General features: G+C 54.9%; 1 protein-coding gene across 2 annotated transcripts in view; it reads right to left on the reverse strand.

The window, feature by feature from the left end:
- Positions 1-639: 639 nt before the first annotated feature.
- Positions 640-21,861, reverse strand: part of SLC6A2 (solute carrier family 6 member 2) — a 46,943-nt gene continuing 25,721 nt past the window's right edge. Inside the window, exons 4-14 of one of the 2 annotated variants that reach the window (XM_029925260.1) lie at positions 21,140-21,278; positions 15,380-15,514; positions 13,692-13,795; positions 11,971-12,095; positions 11,055-11,167; positions 9,468-9,596; positions 8,849-8,948; positions 7,204-7,304; positions 6,564-6,731; positions 5,050-5,121; positions 640-1,616 (exon numbers count right to left, since the gene is read on the reverse strand). In XM_029925260.1, coding sequence (XP_029781120.1) covers positions 1,557-1,616; positions 5,050-5,121; positions 6,564-6,731; positions 7,204-7,304; positions 8,849-8,948; positions 9,468-9,596; positions 11,055-11,167; positions 11,971-12,095; positions 13,692-13,795; positions 15,380-15,514; positions 21,140-21,278 — 1,246 coding nt within the window. In that variant the 3' untranslated portion in view covers positions 640-1,556. Of the gene's footprint in view, positions 1,617-4,356; positions 4,478-5,049; positions 5,122-6,563; positions 6,732-7,203; positions 7,305-8,848; positions 8,949-9,467; positions 9,597-11,054; positions 11,168-11,970; positions 12,096-13,691; positions 13,796-15,379; positions 15,515-21,139; positions 21,279-21,861 lie in introns of those variants that run through there. The other variant, XM_029925261.1, reaches the window with a different exon arrangement.

Consider the following 21,861-nt stretch of genomic DNA (forward strand, 5'->3'; position numbering starts at 1 on the left):
CCCTCCGCTCTACCCGCAGGGCCACTTACTCATTAAATGTCAGCGTGCACAAAGGCAAGGCTGGAAGCTGGCTGCCTTCTGTTCGATTCATTATGATAACCCCCAACTCCGATTCTGGAGTTAAAGCAAAACGGTCAGAATCATAAACCCGTGCTGCGAGGTCTGCCCAGCTGCAGCCCCACGGCCAGACCTCCCCCCCACTTCAGGACCTCGGTGTATGTGTCTGCCAGTCCTAATGCCGCTGCGTGAGGCTGGGCGCAGGTCAGCCTGTCCGCAGAGAGCCCGCTGTGGATCCTCTGTCCCCCCTCTGTCGGCCTCCCAACCCTCACATGCTCTCTCTCAAAAATAAACAAACATTTAAAAAAAAAGGTGTAAAACCAATGCAGCTACTTTAGCGACTAGAATTTCGACTGATCAATCAAAAAATAAAAATTTGTGTCAATCTCAGAGCTGGGATTTAACGCCCTCCAGTCTCCTGCTCCATGGGTTACAAGAAGAGTTATTTGGGGGAAAGGTGGACCACTCTGACCAGAAGCTCTTCTTTAGTCGCTGGAGGCTGATCACAGACACGCCCGTCTGCCTTACGTAATTCACAGCGTTTTACCTTTGTGACCGAAAGAACTCACTGCCAGATACATGGCACAGGAAATCTCCTTTATTATTCTGTACACGGATTTTTCCATGAAGAGAACAGCTTTTAAAATAAATCCACACCAGACATAGACACCTCGTGACACTGGAACAGTCCGTGACAGAGAGGGCGCCACTGGGCCAGTCTTTACTTACACAGAAGTGGAGAAACAAGGGGTGAGGGTGGGGACCCCCCAAACAACTTCACGTTCACCAGTGTTCCGGTAGTTTCTGACGTGGTGCCAGATACCCACACCGCTGCAGGTCCTGGGCCTCACCAGGCTGTGGCGGGCTCCCCTCAAGACCCTCAACACAGATGGGTTGGATTTTATTATTATTATTTTTTAATACCAAGTGTTTCTGGCATCAGTGGAAGAAATACTGGAGAAGGAGGAATTACTGAAGGTACAGAAAAATCAAAGTTTTGGAGGTCAGAAATCTGACATTTCTCTACTCAACAGGTTATTGACCACTGGATCATTCTGGAAAGTCCCACAGTCAACGAGGTCCTTCCCTCATTGTAAATTCAGCACAAGTACGTTGTCGTGGAGACAGGAGCGTTTTTTAACTGGATGGGACCTTTAATGATCTGATCCAACCCTCGCTTTTACAGCCAAAGAACAGAGAGACGAGGAGACCCCTCCTCGGAACCCCGCTGGGCAGCCACAGACCCAGGTCCCCGGGGACCCTCAAGGCTGCGCTGTTTCTACTGCGCATCCTCTCTGTTCTTCTCCGTCCCATGGCTTCCAAAGGAAGCAAACAACCAAAATGAGCTCCGTGGGCTTCTTTGCTAGGAAACGACATCTTTGGTAAGAGTGCTTCGGTCCCACATCACCGGGGACGCAAAACAGGTCATATGGCCAGAGACAGCCTTCCCTCCCCGGGACAGGGGCGCCCTCTGAGAATTAAGGCAGCTTTGGGGACCTTTACCGGCAGGATATTTGGCAAGAGTTGGGAGCTCTCCTTCTCATTTGTCTCATCTGCATCTAGAACAGAGACCCACTGACGGGCGGACACGAAATAACTAGACATCGAGTAGATGTGAAGGCAATGGTCTTAAACAGAGAATTTTACATGCCGTGGAGATTAATAATTCTTTAAAAACCTAGTAAAACAGCAGAAGTGTCACATACAGTACACAGGAGCGCCCTCGACACGGGTAACCTCTGCTATCAAAAAAAAAAAGGCCACAGAAAAGAAGTCAAACATTACTCAGGACAAAGCACACACTCCTCCTCCATTCAGTGCAGGTGGAAGGTGAGCCCGGTCTGCCAGCACCCCCATGAGACCTTCCGAGGGCTTCTGCCCCCCACCCCGCTGGGGCCCTGGGCTCGGGCCCAGACCCCCTCAGCCCAAGCTCAGGGGCCCACTCCCGCCCCAAGGCAGCACCATGGCGTTGGTTTGGTGTTGGGTCAGCTAGCACCGCATCTCTGAGTCACCCGCGGGACAGATGTCTGGAGGCAGCAGGGCCCCATGCGGACGGCAGAGGACGCGTCCCCCTGAAGGGTGGCCCCCGCTGGGACGCACACAGGCTTTCTCCGTTCGCCCTCGTTTTCAGCCGAGCAGACTTGGTTTCTCGCCCCACTGTTCCCCAGGGCGACTGCGTTCACGGAAAAGGGGGCAGCTAATCGTTTTACTCTGGCAGCCAGCTGGGTGGGAACAGATGACGTCCTCTCCCCTCTTCCCTTCTCCCCACACTTTGTTCTTCTGCTAAGAAACACTCCCTGGGCACTTGACTGGGTTTTGTTTATTTTTGAATGACAGCCCTGGGTGGGGCAAACCATAGTGTGCGAGGGACTTCAAAGTGCGCCGGGCTGAGAGGCAGGGACTCCGACTTAAGGGTCTGACTGGGTCCCTTAGGAGCTGAGAAAGCTTGAACAAGAGCAGCCCATAAGCTGGGCCTTGGTGTTCCCACCTGGGAAATGGGGACAGAAGCCAGCCCTGCAATCCTCGCTGGGAGGTAGAGATGAAAGGACTTTGTGTAAAACAGCTGGATCGTGTAGGGAGGAATTACCCTTCAGAGGAGGATTCGAAGTCACTTATGGGACCAGATGGCACACGGGATGGGTCGCCCTCCCCTCATCTCCCTCACTCCCGTCTTACTGCTCAGCTCTGCTGGATGCTCTCAGGCCCTGCCTTCCACAGTGATCCAAGACACCTGCCGTGTGGCCTTAGACTTTGAACTAGCTTTTTTTACACAAAAAGATCAAAAGTCTTCCGATTTCCGCTCTTTTCTCCAAAAAAATGATCCAAGGACACTGACTTAGCAGGGAAATCTCACGACCTTCAGAGGGAAGACCACCTCCCTGCCCCACTGCTGCCCCCACATAACCGACTTCCACAAACTGCATGACTGATTGATCTGGGCCCCAGGCTTATGCAAAGTACCTTCTGGACCTGTGTCTGCCTTCACTCCCAGTATGAGCAGCCTATTTATTTATTTATTTATTTATGGCCCAAGAGTCTTCAACAGGGGCTTCCTCAGTCACAAGAGCCTTTGAATCTAGATTTCCAACGAGGGCATAAGAGACTCAAACCGTAAACAAAACCCCCAAATGGATGTCACCAAGGTAACCAAACTACAAATCGGTTCTCTGAATGAGCTGAAACTCATGACCACCACCACCAGATGGCGCTACTTGCAAACGTGTGTCAGAAGTCAATCTGGACGTTCTCTAATTTGCTCCATCAGCTCAGAGTATTTTCCCCTCAACTTGAATGACCAGGTTGCTATGTGTTTGGTTCCACCATGCCCTCAGATGCCAAGTCCAGACCGTGAAGAGAGACAAAGGGAGTTTTCAGGGCCAACTCCCCGTCACTTGAGAGCCCTGGTCCGTGCTGGGAGGGATTCCTAGGGAAAGCCTTTGCAGGTGTCTGAGGACAGTGAATAAACAGTCTATCGGGGGCCCTTGGGTGCCCACCGGGTCCTATGAGGATGGCAGAGAATTCCGTAGTATAGACACACCTCTGGTCTCGCTGGGTTCCTGTCCCAAGTCCCCCAGAAAGATCTCAGAAGCCACAGGTGGGTTTCTGGGCCGCTTGTGCCTGACAGAGCGAGACCCGCACGTGGCGTCTGTGAGCTCATCTTATGCTTCCGAAAAACCTCCTCATGGCGGCTCATCGACATTTTGCCTCATGACATTCATGGCTCTGGACCCTCTGACCACCCAAAGCTGGAAGAATGTTCCAGAACACACATTAACCAGACTCAGCTTAGCCAGAGTGAAAACTAACCATGAAGGGTTCTGCTCATGACCCTCCACCGCGTCAATCCACAGACTGGTGACAGGGACAAACCAAGCCACACCCCCTGACCAAGGCTCACACACCAGAATGCAGACTGGGTGGCAAGACAGAGGCTCTCCTGCCCCGGACCCAGCCAGGCATTTTGAGTTTGGTTTTATGGTATCCGACCAAAAGCAACATCCTCTCTCTGACCTGGGCGGGCGGGATTGCTTCTGTGGCCCAGAAGCGCAAGCAAACGGAGTGGCGAATTCTGCCCAAGCCATGGAGCTCAGCTTGGACCAGACCCCGAGGTGGGTGAGGCTTTCCCAAAACAAAAGGGGTTCAACACAAGTCACTTTTCCTGTCCGCTCCCCTCCTCTTCTCCCTCCAGACTTTCCAATCCAAGCTCAAGGCCCTGAGGCCGGATGAACGGAAGGTGACTACAAACCAAGTCACTAAATCATTTGTAACTGGGGAAAAGCAGGGTAGGGACAGAAAGAACGTCTTTCAGGAGAGGAGTCCCAAGACTGTGTCCGAGGTGGTAGCGAGGCCTTGGACCCGGACGTCGGCACCGCAGGCTCCCTCCCTGGGGCCTGGTTCAGATGGCCAGCCAGTGCTGCAGCTGCAGAGGAAGAGGGCACCAACCTGACAGCAGGGCCAGGGGCGGGTGGGGACAAGGGGGCAGGGCGGCCAGGAAGGGCAGCAGAAGTGCAAGGGAGGCACAGAACACACGCCCTCCCCCCCAGACCCCGGAGAACATGCAGGCTGACTCCCTAATTGTCACTTAAGCCCAAAAGGGCGAAGAAGCCTCCCAAAGTCACACAGCAAGTGTGTGACTGAAGCAGGGGGCTCACCAGGACCCTCCCCTCCCCTACCACCAGGGGTTTTAAGGTTAAAGGACTTAGGCCAACATGTTACTGATGCACGTGTGGCTCCTCCTGCAAGAGCAGACACCCCAGCCTCGTGTGACAACTCACGGAGGGACAATAAAGCTTAGGAAAGATCTGGACCAGTGGTTTCCCAGGACCAGGGAGCAGAGGCTGAGGTGGAAGCTAGTAGAAGCAGGGGACAGGCCCCTCCCCTCCATGCCGGACACCAGGCCCCACCCCGGGACGGATAGGGTGTGCAGGCCAGGCACCCAGTGGGGAGGAGCTAGGGCCTGGCCCCACCCAGGACGGTCCAGTCTGCACCTACTTGGAATTGCCTGACGTCCCTCTGGGCCACCAGGTGATGCTCGTTCTCCGGCGTGATGCCATAGGCCAGTCTCTGTGAGAAGAAGGAGCGGGGAGGAGCCCTCAGCCAGGCCCAGGGGCACCTCCCAGCAGCCCAGACCCAGGCCACCTGCTGTTTGGCCCTGAGGTCCCCAAGAACAGCATGTGAGGTCCATACAAGACACACCATCCCTGTTTGTGGAGCGGGTCGGTTCCCTTGGACCCATTGGTCCCATCCACGTTTATTGGGTCAACTACGGCGGTCAGACACGAGGTGAGGCCCCGGGGTGCGGAGCTGAGGGCCACGCACACCGTCTATGCTTTGGGGGAGCGCACAAACACACTGGTGATTGTGAAACCACAGCTCAAGTGTTGCAGGGGACAGGCTCGGGGCACCACCATGGCCCTGAAGACAGACCGGCCATGCCGTGGATCAGCGCAGGCCTTCCCTGGGGTGCAGACAGAGGGCGGGGACTCGGGGGTCAATGACTGCACCGTGGGGCCCTATCCCTGCTCCCACAGTGTGAAAAAATAAAAAGCTCAAAGCAGATTGCAGTTCTCGGGTCCAGGATGAGCTCCCAGAGCACAGACCCTCTGGGTGACCCGGAGGCTCCCGGATGTGGGATTTCAAGGACAGGAAGCACATCACAAGGAGCTGGGGGAGGGGACAGACAAGCCCAGCCTGGGACCCTCTTCCCTAAGTCCTTGTGTGGCTGCCTCCTGAGGCCCTCGTCTGTTTGTCTGTCTGTCCCGTTGTTAGCACGTGAGCTCTGGGGGGTTTCATCTAGTGCCCAGCAGACGGCTGGGGCCATGCAGACACGCCAAATCGTTGGCAAGGCAGGGCACGAAGGGATGAAGGAATGAAATCTTCATCTTCCGAAGTAAGGACATGAGGAAAAGACTGTCACCGTTCTTTATAAAAGAAAAGGCATATTAATAACCAAATAGGACAGACATAACTTCAGAGTAGCGGTTGACCGTTCCCTCAGCCTTTCTCCGTGTGCGTGCTCACACGATGCATACAAGCAAGGGCAGAAGGCATATTCCGGAAATCTCTGGGTTAGGCTGGCAAGCGTCTGCTTCAGGGAGGAGGCAGGTGAAAGCTTCGATGACCCGGTCACAGTGAGCTCAGACAGGGAGCGTGGGGGCGTCTGGGACAGGCCGAACCCCAGAAGGGGCCTCGAGGGCTGAGCGTTGCCAGCTCACACGAGCATCGGCAGGGACTGAGGGTGGTCAGAGCACATGTGCATGTGACACAGACACTGACGTAACAGGGGCAGCGTGCCTCGGGCACGTCCACTGTGCCAGGCACGGTGCTGGGTGCTCCCTTTACCTCCTCAGGGTCCATACTGTCATCCCCAGGGTACCAAAGTGGAAACTCAAGGTGGGGGTGGTAAATGACTCGGCCGTCGTGGTGGCTCTGGGGTCCGTCCCCCTGCATCTCATCAGGGGTGGCTGGGGACGCCCCTCCTGACCCACCTGGCGGCCCCAGCTCACCTCCCGAAGGGAGCCCCGCGTGCTGAGGAACTTGTAGATGCTGTAGGCGGGCACCAGGACCATGGAGGACAGCGCGATGCCCCATCCGACCCAGTTGGCCCAGAGCGGGTAGATGTAGTCATCGTAGGTGAGTGGCTTGAAGTTGACGACACTCATCACCACCACAAACTGCGGAGACACAGGGCAGTGGGAAGGGACAGAAGGAAGGAGGCGAAGAGAGGGCAGGACAGGGAGCAATGGGAGAGGACAGAGGAAGCAGGTGGGAGGGAGGCGGCGGAGGATCCGTGGGAAGCGAGGGGCCAGGGAGGGAGAGAAGGAAGGAGAGGAAAAGAGCAAGGAGAGGGAGAAGGAGGAAGAATTCACGAAGCAAATGAGGACCAAGAGGGGACAAAGGGAGCCAGAAACAGAGAAAGGAACGGCAAGGTGACCCTGGAGCTGGGCTGAGGGGTGGCACGGACAGTGCTGACCGTCCTTGGTATCCCCTCTGTGCACGGACGGTGCTAACAGTCCTGGGTGTCCCGTCTTCAGAACCCGGGCTCGGCTTCCCGGAATATCCACCCCCAAAGCAGAGATGCCCGCGCGCCCTCCCCGAGCCCAGACACAGCCCCTCCCCCGGAAGGCGGGGCCACACCGTACACACCAGGAGGAAGGCGGGGCTGACAAACTTCCAGCACAGTCTCCAGTACAGGCCTGGCTTGAACCCCATCATCTGCTGGATGTCGTTGCTGAACCTGTCCACACCTGGGAACACACAGGGCGGGCCTGTTACACGGGTCCCTGAGGAGCGCTGGCCGCCCCCGGTGTCCGCCCCCGGTGTCCTCCCCCGAGACCCAGGTCCCAGCGGGGCAAGATACGGACATGCTGGCTGGCACTTAGGACGGCCGCGCACGTGGCTGGTGCAGAACGGAGAGGAAGACACACCCAGCAAGTGCCACTTATGACAACATGGAAGGGCCTCAAAGGCACCATGTTCGTTACAGAGACACAAATGCCGTGTGACTTCACTTCTATGTAAAGTCTAAAACGCAAAACAAAAGGAAGGAAAAAAAAACCACTCTCTTGAATACACGCTGGTGGTTGCCAGAAGGGGGTGGGGGGGAGCGGGATAGAGACACAGATAAAGGGGATTAAGAGGTACAAACTCCGGTTAGAAAATAAATACGTCATGGGCACGGGGAAGATAATGTAGGGACATTGTTTGGTGACAGACGGTGGCTGCACATCCGCAGGGGAGCACTGAGTAAGGTACACAGCTGTCCAGTCACGATCCTGTGCCCCTGGAGCTAATATAACACCGTGTGTCAATGGTATCTCAATTAAACAGTTAAAAAAAACAGTATCACCTTCTATGTGCTATTCTGATTTATTTTTTATGGGGAACGCAGTGCTCCGAGAGCAGAGGGGACTTGCCCCAGGTAACATAGCCGGGGCGGCCTGCTCTAAAGCCAGCCTCTTTGTTCTTGTTCACTGTCTCTTAAAACAGTGATGACGGGGGTGCCTGGGTGGCTCAGGTCATGATCTCCTGGTTAGTGGGTTCAAGCCCCACGTCGGGCTCCTTGCTGACAGCTCGGAGCCTGGAGCCTGCTTCGGATTCTGTGTCTCCCTCTCTCTCTGCCCCTCCCTCGAACGCCCTTTCTCTCTCTCAAAAATAAACACTAAAAGAATTAAAAAACAAAACAGTGATGACAGTGTGTATAGGACTTCGCCCGCCTGTAGTCTGGCAGAAGAGTCCAGACGCATGTGGATTAACCCTCTGATGTGACACCGTAGGGAGAAAAGGAAACAGAACACATGTGACAATCAGTAACGCTTTCTCCACTTTCAGCTCCAGGATAAGGTCGCCAGAGAAAACGTGAGACACGGAGTGATATCTGAATTTCAGAAAGGTAACGAAAAAGATTTTAGTTTAATCCCATCCCGTGCCATGTCTGGGACATACTAAACACTAAATCAGTTAGTCGTTGTTTATCTGAAATTCAAGTTTAACTTGAATTAACTGTTTGCTGAATGTGGCGATCCCACTCTAGAATGAATCGCACGGTTTGGGATCGGCAGCTTGCCGAGTCCCTTGCTAAACGCTGGCATTGGGTCCCCCTGGGGACCTTTGCAGCCTCCTGTTAAAAGAAGTTCATGCAAAGATGAGCTGGGGGCTGGGGGCTGGGAGACCTGGTCCCTGAGAGGCGACTCGCTGGGCTCTGGAATCCGGCGCGGGAAAAGGAGGGCCCTTGGCATTGGCACCTGCAGGGAAGAGGAGGCTTCTCCGCGCACCGGGGCCCCGCACGCACCATAAAACCAGGAGACTCCGATGGCCTCCATGAGCACGGCAAACAGAATGGAGGTCCCGGCCGCGAAGGTGTCCAGCAAGGTGAGCACATATATTCCGCCCTGGGCACGGAGAGACAAAGCCTGAGGCCATCCTGGCCAGAAATGGCCAGCGACTGCCGCCTCCATCCCAACTGCCCTGTCCCCTGTCCCATGGGCTCAGAACCGTATTTGGGAAGGCAGGTGACAGGGGTGTAGTGCTATTGTCTTGATGTTACATATTTGGCTTCTACGAAAGGTCTTCTGGTGTCACTGGGTCTTGGCGGGTGGGGGGTGGGCATTCCAGCCAGTAGAAGTGACATGGCTTTCACAGGGACTTTTGCTGCCCTCAAACAACTAAGCAGTGGAAAGAGTAGCCTGGAATTCCTCAGGCTCAGAGGTGGGAGATTGAGGACACTGGGGTGTTAGCCCTGGGGGGTGGGGCTGCAGGGCTAGGGGCGCTGGTCCCACCTTGCTTCCCCGCTGAGCTCACCCCGGCCCTCCCTGCCCCTCCCTCCCCCCAGCTCAGACGCCAGGAATGCCTGATGGATGGAAAGGCAGCCTCACAAGCTCCAGGTGACCCAGAGCCCAGCCCCTCTTCACCTTGGTTATGCAGAACAGGGCCAGAAGGAAGGTTCCAAAGGTGACACCAAACGTGAAGAGTTTCCGGTGTCTCTTCAGGACCTGGAAGTCGTCTGCCAAGCCTGTGATGACAGCTTCCATGCCTCCCATCTGCACGGAGCCAGGCAGAGTGAGGGATGCCCACACCTGTGTCTCGGGCCCCAGGCTCCCTCCCACCTCCAGCCCAGGGCACGCGGGCACCCTGGTGGCAGCCTTGCCTTCCTCCTCATCCTCACCCACTCTGCTCTGTTCTCAACCAAACTCACAGTCCGAAACTCTGTGGGAGAGGCTCAAGAGGTAACCCCCGTCTCCCTCTGGTCACAGGTACCTGTCTCTGGTCCCACGCACTTGGCCTGAGCCCCTACTGATTAGCCCCGGAGACTGCAGGGTGTGCAATGCCCAACCGCCCACGAGTGTAATCTATTTGCATGTAGCAAAGGGCTTTCTGGAAACAACTATCGAAAGAGAGTTTCCGGGAGCTGGAACTTCAGGTAGCAGCTTCCGGCCAGGATTTCTGGCTCCTTTCCATCTGTGAAGCAAGTGGTCACCTCAAACGCCAGCCTCTGAGAGCCTGAAAGGGTCTCCTATGCGTAATAGTCCTGTGTGTACTCCAGTGATGCCCCACGCCTGGCAGGGCAGATAAGAGGCACGCATGCCACCACGCACTACCTGTACATGGCCCCTGGCCCCGCTGCAGACAGTGTTAATCAAAACCAGTATCCCTTCGGGGTGCCTGAGCAGCTCAGTCAGTTAAGCATCCGACTTCGGCTCAGGTCATGGTCTTGTGGTTTGAGAGTTCAAGCCCCGTGTCGGGCTCTGTGCTGACAGCTCGGAGCTTGGAGCCTGCTTTGGATTCTATGTCTCCTTCTCTCTCTGCCCCTCCCCTGCTCACCCTCTGTCTGTCTCTCTCTCTCTCTCAAAAATGAATAAACATTAAAAAAATTCTTTTAAGAAAAATCAGTATTCCTTCCTACAAGCCTGGAAGCAGCCTCAGAATCCTTCTCAACACACGTCCCCCGAAAGATCTACCAGCTGAAAGGAAAAGGCAGTAAGAGGACCCTCACTTGCCAGCCTTGCCCCAGACTTCCTGCAGACTTCCAGGCATGATGTGCCGAAGGCGGACACAGACATAAAGAGGTCCGTAAAGCTAATCTTGCACATGGGTTAAGGCAAAAAGGTTCTAAGAAACTAATGAGACTCAAAAGTGTTCTGTTGGCTACTGGCGATGAGAATAACGGGAAGAGGGCTCGGTGAGAGAAGAAAAGCCCCGTCCACGCCCCCTCTGAAGTCCGCTCTCCTACGTGTGAGAGGAGGGCACTGCGCTGGCTCACATGAGGTCTCTTCTGACGTTGATTTCTGCGACGCCATCATGGTTTCTACTGGTTCTCAACATTGGCCTAAGTCTTGCCTTTTTTTTTTTTTTTTTTTGAGCGAGGTCTTGTCTGCATTTAATTAGGGCTTTCTGGAAACAACCGGTAACCAAGCGGGGACGCCAGGCTGAGTGGTTGGGGGATGTGGGAGGGCCAGGTCCAGTGTGGGTGGGGGGGTACCCCGGGCTTGGTCACTCACCGAGCTGTCAATCCCCAGAGCCAGAAGCATGATGAAGAACACGACAGCCCAGAACGTGGAACCCGACAGGGTGGAGATGGCCTCCGGGTATAGGATGAACACCAGGCCAGCTCCTGTAAGAGACCCCAAGGACCTCGTCAGGTGCTGGGCCTGCTGGCCGGAGACACGGGTGCTACAAGAATGGCTGAGGCCGTCAGCCCAGCCAGGCCCGTGGGACCTGGTTGGTCACCGGTGGCAGAGCGACCAAGGGTTTGCGGGTGACAGGTGAGGCTGGATCCAGCTCGAAGTCCGTCGTGGCCCCAAGGAGGCTGACCTCCAAGAGCCAGGCTCGCTGGACAGCTCCAGGCTCCAGGCCACGAGGCCCCTCCCAGCACATCCCCAGGGGGCCTCCTACTCTGAAAAGTTTGTGGTGCTCGGGGTCCAGTAGAGTTCGCGCCCAGGCCTCAGCCTCTTTGTGGCCGTTAGGGTACGAGAAACAGTAGGGAAGGCCAGTTTCCAGAGTCAGGAGGCTGGAATGCTGGCACCGTTTCTCACTAGCTGGGTGACCTGGAGCAACTCACATAGCCTGAGTCTCAGTTTTCTCACCTGTAAAGTGGGTGGATTAGCACCTCAACTCCCACACTGGTGTGAGAACTAATGAACGTATGTCAAGTGCTCAGCACAGGGGTGAGTACAGAGTGGACGGTCCTGAATCAGTCCTACCTAGCCTGACTCGGGGAAGGTTCTGTTACATACACAGGGGCCAGGACTTCCTGGAGCTCCCAACTGACAGCCTCGGAGAAAGCTGGAAGGTTCAGAAGGCTCCACACCCAGCCCTCTCGCTCCCACAACCACAGGAAAGCTGCCTGGCCCAGGGTGCACTGGGTTTCTCAGCCCCTCCCCCTCTGGGGGCTGCGTCTGCCCATCCCCCACCCACCTTCAGTGGCAACGTCCTCAATGTTGACCTTGTGTTCGTGCGCCATGTAACCAAGGATGGAGAAGATGGCGAAGCCGGAGATGAAGCTAGTGACACAGTTGATGGTGCTGGTGAGCAGGGCATCTCTGGGGGAGAGAAGTGCCAGTCATTGACATTGCCCAATGCCCCACCCTGCTCCTGGAGCCCTGCACGGGCTGTGCCACCCCTGCTTCAAATGCTGCCCCCTCTTCAGTTTCCCTGCTGCCACAGGGACCCCAGCGCCCCACGGGATCAGGACCTGCAGTGCAGAAAACAGATCGACAGCTTCTGGATGAAGCACTTGGTGACCAGGGTCTGGTATCAAGCTCTTGTGGGGGAACCACATGACCAGTCTTCTACTTCAACAAACCCTCCATAGCTCCCCTGTGCTTCTCCACTTCTCACCCAGGCCTTCGGGAGCTTCGTTAAGAGGAGCCAAGCGTGGGGCACCTGGGTGGCTCAGTTGGTTAAGCATCCAACTCTTGACTTTGGCTCAGGTCGTGGTCTCATGGTTTGTGAGTTCAAGCCCCGCATCAGGCTCTGCACTGACTGTGGGGTCTGCTTGGCATTCTCTCTGTCTCTCTCTTTGTACCTCCCTCCGCTTGTACTCTCTGTGTCAAAATAAATAAACTTAAAAAAAAAAGGATGACCCACCCTTCCTCCCTGCCTTACCTTCCATGACTCCCCAGCCCGCAGTCTTAGAACAAATCCCAGTCGACTTGCCGGCCCACACACAGCACCTCCCTGGCCTCGCTCAGGCTCCTCCTCACCACACGTGCCCTCCACTCTGTGTCCCTCCGTCACAGCTGCAGCCGTCCTGCCAGGCTTACCTCACACTGCCCTCCGTGCCCTCACTGACCCCCCACAGAGGGCCGGCCACCCTACTTCCCTGGCCTGCCTGCCGCCTGCCCCACTGGCACGCATCCCTCCCGCTTTGTCCTGCACCAGAGGATGGTGCGATTCTGTCTTTTTTAAACAAAATGTTCATTTATTTATTTTTGAGGGAGAGAGCTTGAGCAGGGGAGGAGCAGAGAGAGAGGGGGAGGGAGAGAGAATCCCAAGCAGGCTCCACACTGTCAGTGACGCATAACCGACTGAGCCACCCAGGTGCCCCAGTATGATTCTGTCCTAAGCCTTCGACAGGGTGACGGGAGCCGACCCAATTTGTGCCTAAGCCCAGGGCTCTCACAGAACTGGGCTCAGGGGAGGCAGGGCTCATTGCTGACCTAGAACCGAGCTAGAACGTAGAACGTGGTCTTCTGACTCTACTGCCCTGTGCAGACTTCTCAGCCCGCCCTGCAGTCCTACCTCTGACCGTGCCAGGCCCTCACCTCCCAGGTGACCAGCCCTTGCCTGTCTGGGTGTCAGATGGACAGACAGAAGGGCTGACTGCTCTTGAAAGGCACACGGTGCTCCCCTGCTCCAACTGCCCGTCCCATGACCTCCCAGCTCTCGTGCGTGGCCTCACTGTCCCCAGCCTTCCCGTTGCAGGTTTAAGAGATGTCCTGAATTGAAAAGCATTCGTTAGGACCCGTGTAGGCCATGTCAGAGGTCACCCACTCTGGAGTTCATGGAAGGTCCACTCTGCCTCATTTCAAAGAGGAAGAAGAGTTGACTTGCCCCGGACCTGAAGCTGCTCTCCCGTTTCTGCAGGCGTCGGTCCCCGGCTCCAGAGGTTTCCAGAGTCCCAACAAAGATCTCACCTGTAGCAGTTGTTGTCAAATTTGTTGTAACTGGCAAATGCAATCAGGACTCCAAATCCAGCCCCCAAGGAAAAAAATATCTGCGTTGCTGCATCGATCCATACCTGAAACAGGCAGACAAGAGCCATCACCCTCCGCTGCCTACGGAACAGGCCACCTCACTGCTCCGGGTGGGGGCGCTGGCGAGCCCCAGGAACGCTCTGAGACCCAAGGAAATGAGTTCTGAGCCAGCGGCAGGCGGCCATGCCACTCGCCCCTGGAAACTTGCACAGAGACCTCGGAGAGAGCGAGGGGTCTCTCTAGCAGCTCCAGCCTTCCGTGGCCATGAACGGGCTCACCCTGGAGGAAGTCACTGGCTCTGTTTAACAGTCTTGATTTTCAAAGGAAGTTCATAAACTCACAGTTGTAGGCTAGATTGTGGCTGGAGTGAGGGCGAAGACTGTGATGCCCTCAGGACTTAGAGACGGATCTTCAGAAAAGAGACAGGGACTCCTGCAGCTTCAACCAGCGGTGACCTCCTCGGGGGGCCAGTGGAGTTATGTATCCCGTCTTTTGGGTGATGAAGCACGTGGCTGGAACCTGGAGATCTGAGCCCCTCTCCAATTCTAACCCTGGTCAATTCCACCTCTCTGTATACCAGCTTCCCCATCTGCACAGTGGGGAGAACCACACCCCGCCCACTCGGGCAGAGAGCTGCTGGAGGTTTGGACTTGCCAGCCTCCTGTCGCCTCACTCACATCATCCTAGACATGATGTAAGCAGAAGGTATAACAAGAGAAGCGATCTGATGGAGGAAAAGAGGTCTGCTCCCTGAGACAGCATATGGGCTCAGTTTCTACTCCAAGACAAGGTATTTAAACAGGTGCTGAGCGAACAGAACCCGGGCTTGTCTCACAATTTGCAAGACTGGTCCGAGGCTTAAGCTCTGTTATCTTTCTGACAGTTACTAAGGGAGTAGGTTTTCCTCTTGGTTACTGGACTATAACACTGTGGTGCATTGGAGCGTTGCAACTATGGAAGGTGTGTGCCAGGACGCGTCCCTCCTGAGCCCGTGTGGCTCCCAGCTGCTGGGATCACCATGGGTGCAGATAGTGCGAAGAAGCCTTTGGGAATAGTGAGGGGCAATGCTAGGTGCTGTCGCTGAGGCAGGCATCAGGGAGGAGGGGGAAATGGTCTCGGCCGTGGCTGGGAGATGCTCAAGGCACTGGATACCTCCAAGTCTCTGATCCCAACCTCGTTTTGCGGCTTTGGACTCCGCTCCACATTCACCCCATCTCCACTTAGTTGGTGTCTCTCGGTAGCCCAGTGAGCTGTGGCATCATGGGGGAGAGGCAGGGCTGGGGGTAGAGCCTGGAGTTAAGGCTGCGGAAGGATGGGGGTGGCTAGGAGGCCAGAGCAGGTGTCAGGACCCAGGACAGAGTGTTGCTCCCCTTGGGAAGAGGGGTGTGCAGAGAACACCACACGGAGCCACAGGATCCTGGACCATCACAGCTGGCAGACCATCAGGTGCAAATCAAATGGGCATCGGTCAGATGCAGAAGCGGCAGGAGGGGGAGGGAAGGATCTGTCCGCCATCCCAGGCTATGCTGCAAGCTTATAGCAGACCTAGGACCAGATTTCCTACCGCTGCCCACACTGAGAGCCCTCCCCAGCCCTGACCCCCGGGTGGGTGGTCGCCAGGCACTGACCGTGGCCTCCTTTAGGCGGTAGAAGTCGATGTGCAGGTAGGCGTTGATGCCGTCGGAGGCGCCCGGCAGCGTGATGCCATGGACCAGGAGCACAAACAGCACGAGGTAGGGCAGCGTGGCCGTGATCCACACCACCTGGCAGTGGGCAAGCTTCCTGTGAGAGCTGGGCTCGGCCGCCACACGGGGGGCTGGGGGCAGGCTCACGCCCAGGGAGCCAGCCATGCCCTCCCCACACCCGTCTTCACACAGCGCATGCTCCATCGCCTGCAGCTCGTTCCCCAGTGGGAGAGTCCACACACCCGGGTGGCACCGCCAAGGAGGTGGGACCAGCCGGGACAAAGACCAGGTTCTCAGGGTACCCAATGCCTCCCCTTCGATGAGCGGCCTCTACTGATCCCTTCAAGTTGCCCCTGGCAGATCTAAGCACACCCACGTTCATGCTGTACCCCCAGCCTCCCTCCTTTCTTCCCTGACGCTTCTTCCCTCCCTCCTTTCTCCGGCTCCCCTATCTTCATTCAAACATATCCTCCTAACTCATTGCCCAAACAGGGATGTGGCTGAGCAGAATCTCTGGCCGTTCTTTACCTCGGGACAGATTGTGGGCAAAGACAAACGGTTTTGTCCAGGAACCCATATGGAAAGAGATCATCCCCAGACCAGAAGGAGACATTTCTCTTACCCCCTTGCCCAGGGTGGAAGATCAGAGATGAAAAGTAGGGAGAGGGGAAGGTTGTGTGGGCTTCCTTGCTCTCCCTTCTCACCCCTGCGCATTAAAATACTCTGGAGGAAGCTATAGTTAAAAGTGTCAAAGTTCAGATCCTATTCTTGGGGTTTCTGATTTAACTGGTCCAGAGAGGGGCCTGCACTTTAGTTGTTTTGAAAGCCCCCAGGTTTGAAGATCGCTGCTGTAGGCAGATGCAGCCATGGAGAGCCTCACGGAAAGAAGACTGTGCCCCCGGTAAAAAATCCGCTCAGGGCTGGGTTGAGCAGGACCCAGGAAAACTCAGCTGAAACAGAGGAGGACCCACGAGCAGTTCCCAGAGTCTTCACACATTCTTGGGGAGAACATGGAAGCCCCGAAACACGACTCCAGGAAAAGCACTGTGCTGGCCTAGATAATGGGCTCAACCCAAAACTGAGGTATGAAAAACAAAAAACTGTTTTCCATACCGACATTGAAGGACTGGGATTTGGCCTCCTTGTCTGTCTTTCCCATTTGACCAGCTTGTATTGAACCGTTAGTGGGAAGACTTGGGCAGAGTAATGACTTGAGGGGCAGGGGCCTGGGTGGCTCAGCTGCTTAAGCGTCCGACTCTTATGATGGCTCAGGTCATGATCTCACAGTTTGTGGGTTTGAGCCCTGTGTCGGGCTCTGCACTGGCAGCACGGAGCCTGCTTGGGAGTCTCTCCCGGCCCCTCCTCAGCCCTTGCTTTCTCTCTCTCTCCCTCTCTCTCAAAATAAATAAATAAACTTAAAATAAATTATGACTTGAAACTTGCAAGTAACAAAATGACCTTTCTATTTAAAAATTCAAAAACTCAGGGCGCCTGGGGGACCCAGTTGGTTAAGTGTCTGACTTCAGCTCAGGTTATAATCTGACGATTCACAGAGTTCAAGCCCCGAGTCGGGCTGACAGCTCGGAGCCTGGAGCCTGCTGTGGATTCTGTGTCTCCCTCTCTTTCTGCCCTTCTCCCACATTCCCTCCCTCTCAAAAACAAATAAACATTAAAAATTTTTTTAAAATTAAGAAAAATAAAAATTCTAAAACTAACCGGTCCAGTTTTCTCCCCAACCCCACCACACTTTGCCAGAATTTGAGAGGGGCTCTGTCTTTTCCCGTCCACCTAAACATCCCAGAGGCTGGCAATGCAGCGTGCAGAGCATGGTGGCCGTCTCCAGCCAGGTCTGTTTTGATTCATCTCCAGGCCTCGGGGAGCCCAAGGTTTCTGAACATTTAGTACAAATGCAAACACAGCAGATGGGAGCCTCAGCCTGCATCTCCCTCTGGTGCACAGAGAGCCCATGGAGCCTGTGGTCCTCTGAGGTGGGGACAGAGCACTGGAAGGGGAGCTGAGGAAGGGGACAACGGCAGGATGACCATCGCTTATTGATCAATTTCCATCTGCCAGCGGGTACCAAGGACCTCTCCTCCAGCCTCCCAGTGGCCCTGGAGGTCGGCACAGTTACATCAGTAGGGAGCATTCCAGTATCCCCCGGCAGGAAATGATGGTGTCTGGACTCCAACCCAGATGGTCTGGTTACAAAGCCATGTTGTCAATCACTCACTCCACTGTATATGTATCCTAGCCCTGCTAGAGGCTGCGTGAAACCCTGTCCCCCTCCAGGCCTCGGTTTCCCCATTTGTACAAGCAGGTTGGAGTAGATGGCCTGAATTTGCCTTCCAGTCTGACAGTTAGGGGCTCTGTGACTGGGCCTATGGTTTAAGAGCCAGTTCAGCTGAGGCTTCGGGGGCAGGCAGGACTCCAGGATTGCAAACAACAGTGCCCATGCTTCCAAAATGACTCCCTGGGGGCCAACTTCCCACTCAAACCTCTGCCCTCTACCCCGATGTGGTCAACGGGCCAAGATCAGGGTGTGTGGTCTGGGGTGACCCTGCTCCCTGATTCAGACCATGCCCTACCCCCACCATCCTAGCTGTCCCAAAGAGTCACACCTCCCAGACACAGAGCCTTCACTTGCCAAGACGGGAAGTGTGAACATTTGCAATTCATTTCGGGGCCCATCTCTGTGGCTTCGGACCCTGCTATGGACAGCTTCGTCCTGTTCCAGATGTAGTCTGGGCAGACACAAGCAACGCTCTTGATTTTCCCATGAGCTAGTTTATAAAAGCAATTCAGAACAGGGCACAGGAATGTTCCGAGTGAGGCTTCCCATACTGGAAAGCTCCCTCCCCAAGGACTGCCAGGGGCCTTTTCCCTGCCGACCGCCAGAGGCCACCGTGCTGGGGGGACTTATGCAAAATGTGGGCTGTGGCTTCATTTCAGGGAGATTTATGCACACTGTGGGCTGTGGCTTTGGTCTGACATGTTTCCACCTGGTGGGGGGTTTTCCTAGCGCAATATTTCCCACCCCCCACCCCCTGCTCTGCTGCCAACTCATTCTACTCTGAAGGGGAGGGCTTACCTCCTCGAAGGTGCCTTTGCCCAGAGGAACTGAGCATGCTCAGTTCTGCTCTTTCTTATCCTCAGTCTCCCCATAGCCAACTCACCCGCTGCTCCCAACAAGTGTTGCACCAACTCCACCAGTGGCTGTCGGGCACTTAATCTTGAGATGCAGTATTTTAGAAGCTGTGGTGGCCTCACGCCCAGGCCAGAAGCAGTAGTAAAGTTCACACTTCTGCAGTTCGGCCACCTGCAGAGCCCGGGAGAGCCTGCTTCTTAGATACCCAGGAAAGGTGCAGAGAGGTTGGTCAGGGCTGGCCCGGGGTCTGCACCTCTGTGGCTTTACTCAGGCAGTTCCTTCCACTGAAAACCCCTTCCCTCTGCCACATCCCTACCTCCTCCTGTCCTTAGAGACCTAGGCCAAATGCCACCTTCTCACCGTCTTTACAGCCCTTGTCAGTTCAAAGAGCTCATTCTGATGCAGCATCTCTCACTTTTTTGACCACTCACGGTAAGAAAAAATCTTGTATACCGAGATGAAATACGCACCAATGTATGAACTGCCGTAGCTGAAATCCAAATTCTGCAAGCCAGCTCTTCCCTTACTATGTGCAATGCATTCTATTACTATCTAGGCCATGTACTCATTTTAAAAAATTGTGGCAACCCACTAAATCGATTTAAGGACAGTTGAAAAATCCAGTTTGTATTTCAATTAAAATGCATCTCGACTCCCTGATTTGAAATTATCTCCAAGGTGAAGTAAAAAAAAAAACCTCAAAAAACCAAAAAATAAACAAACAAAAACAAGACATAGAACAGTGTGCACCGTTTGCGACCATCACTGTTTTCTTGGGTACACACGTATCTCTGGATAAAGACCCAAGAAACTAGTGGCACTGGTTGACCTATGTCTGTCTGTAATGCACACAAGACCATCAGTACCTGGAGAAGGAATCTGTCTTGTTTAATCTTGCATCACTAGTACTAGCATCAAGCCTGGCACATAGTAGGTGTTCATAAATGCTTAAAAAGTTGTACTGAATTTGAAAGAACACTTAATGAGGCTCCCCAACTTATTTATCCACCCATCCTTCTTTCTTTCTTTCTTTCTTTCTTCCTATCTAACCTCCTTTGCTCACAAATCCTTAATTAGTATTTACTGAAGACCTACTGCGTGCCGGGTGTTGGGATGGTAGTGGTTTTGCCCTACCTAAGAATTGCCCCCTGCCCTGGTCTGCATTTTATTTGAGTTCCTCCTTGGGGGCAGACACCGTGTCTCCAACATGCTGAGAGGAAGCTCCACAGCGAGGCTTTCTTGACAGATATCACCCCCACTGGCCGCTGGCCCCCTGCCACTATCTTGCTCTCGATGGCATAACCAAGGACTCTAGGAATACCAAGGATAGCCCTGATGCATGCCTCTTTCCAAATCACTGGTCTAATGAAGTTTCTCGCAAAGTCCCGCCTACCTGATTATGGTGGATCCTGGCTCGCGACCCCCAGCGAACCCACTCGTGTGTCAGTCCCCTCCCTCACTGACTCTGGCCTTTACCACAACACTTATCTTGGCCACGAGGCCAACGGCAAGCATGACGCAAGCAGAGCCTGGAAGAGCTACTTTGCTCACTGGGGCTCGTCTGCTTGGAACTTGCTCTTGGGACTCCGCATCATGCTGTGAGGAGCCCAGGCCACTTGGAGAGGCTCTGTGGAAACAGCCCAGGCTGGTCCGGTTGACAGTTCTAGTTGGGCTCCCAGCCAGTACGAACTGCCATTCATGAGCACGCCCCCTCTTGGACGTTCCCGCTCAGCCAAACCCCCAGATGTGTAGTCCAGCGATACCACGTGGCACCAAACACCCACCTAGCTGATCTCAGCCAGCCCACAGAGTCATGCGGGAGAATAAACGGTTATTGTACATCACTACATCCTGGAGTGCGTTGCTACACAACAACTGCCAATCAACCCATGGGAAAGAATGCTTCTCAACCACAGTCAAGCTCCACCCGGAGCCCAGGGGGCCCAGACCGGGGTGTTCCCGTGGCGCTCCCCAGGCTCAGAATCAACGGATCATGAACTGAATACACTCCACCCTGCGGAACTGAATACTGGGGACAGGAGGAAGCGTCCCCTGGGTCAGAATGCCAATTCTGGTGCCAACTCCTACGTCATTTCACCCTGTGCCCCTCTCCCCAGGAGCCCTAGACCGTTGTGGGCACTCAGAGCTGCATCAGACTGCGGACACTGAGTCTATGGTGAAGGAAATGGTACCTTCCAGAGAAGGATGCAAGCTTGCACCAAGTTTCAGGCCAGAATTCATGATTTATCAGACACACGTCAATAGGTTGCTTTAGGCCTTTTCCTGAGTCCCTTGCTGTGTCCCATTCCCTGGTCTCTGCTATCAGGGGAGCTTGGGCGGGAAAGCGGGAGCCCTGGTGCACCCACCCCCTCACCCTACACTGGGGAGACTTGGGCTTGTCTCAGGTCCCCAGCTAGCCAGTGGCAGAGCTGGGGTGGGTGCACACCCAGGCTCTGTCCTACTTGTGCCTTTTCTTCTTATCAACGACCTCATTAGAGCCAGAACATAATTGTTGTTTCAAGCCAACCTCTGAACCGAAAGAGAAACAAAAGTGTTACCTTTCCTGATGTCTTCACTCCTTTCCAGAGGCTAAAAAACAGGATGACAACGACAAGCATCAGACAGAGCAAGAGCTGCCACTGGGGCAGGCCAAGGTCGTGGATCCCGCCGCTCTCATGAAGGTGCAGGACGCCACGCCTGCCGGGGGAGAGGGGAGGGGGCGGGGAGATGGCCTCGTCAGGCAGGAGGACCTCAGCCTTGACCACACGCCAGCCCCCGAGAGGGCACGTTGATGGAAGCCACCACTGCCGCTGCCCCGGCCGCTGCCCTGCATTGTGTGGGCATGGCCCGGGTCAGGGACCATCCTGCCCCAGGCCAGGAGATCATCTGAGAAGTCTTCCCCCTCCAGCTGCCTTTTTAAACCATAACAGAAGTGTTTAATGTGACAAAAATCTCTCACGTGCCACCTGCATGCCTGGTCCTGGAGAGATGGTGGCAATTAACAGGAAAAGTCCAGAAGCTGTGTTACTGGCATCAGGAAGAGAGCGACCAGGGACATCCTACAATGCACAGGACAGCCTTCACGTCCTATGATGGACAGGACTGCCTTTGACAATGGAGAATTACCCAGTCCAAAATGTTCACATTAATGAGTTTACGAATCCCTTGGTTTAGAAACTTAAGAAACGTTTCTCATCTAAAAGCTAAAGGCATGCATATCCCGTGCCCTAGCAATTCTACTCTTGGGTATTTACTCAGTGGAAATGGGTACCTATGGTCA

Source organism: Suricata suricatta, chromosome 16 (assembly GCF_006229205.1).
Source record: "Suricata suricatta isolate VVHF042 chromosome 16, meerkat_22Aug2017_6uvM2_HiC, whole genome shotgun sequence".
In the NCBI taxonomy this organism is placed as follows: domain Eukaryota; kingdom Metazoa; phylum Chordata; class Mammalia; order Carnivora; family Herpestidae; genus Suricata; species Suricata suricatta.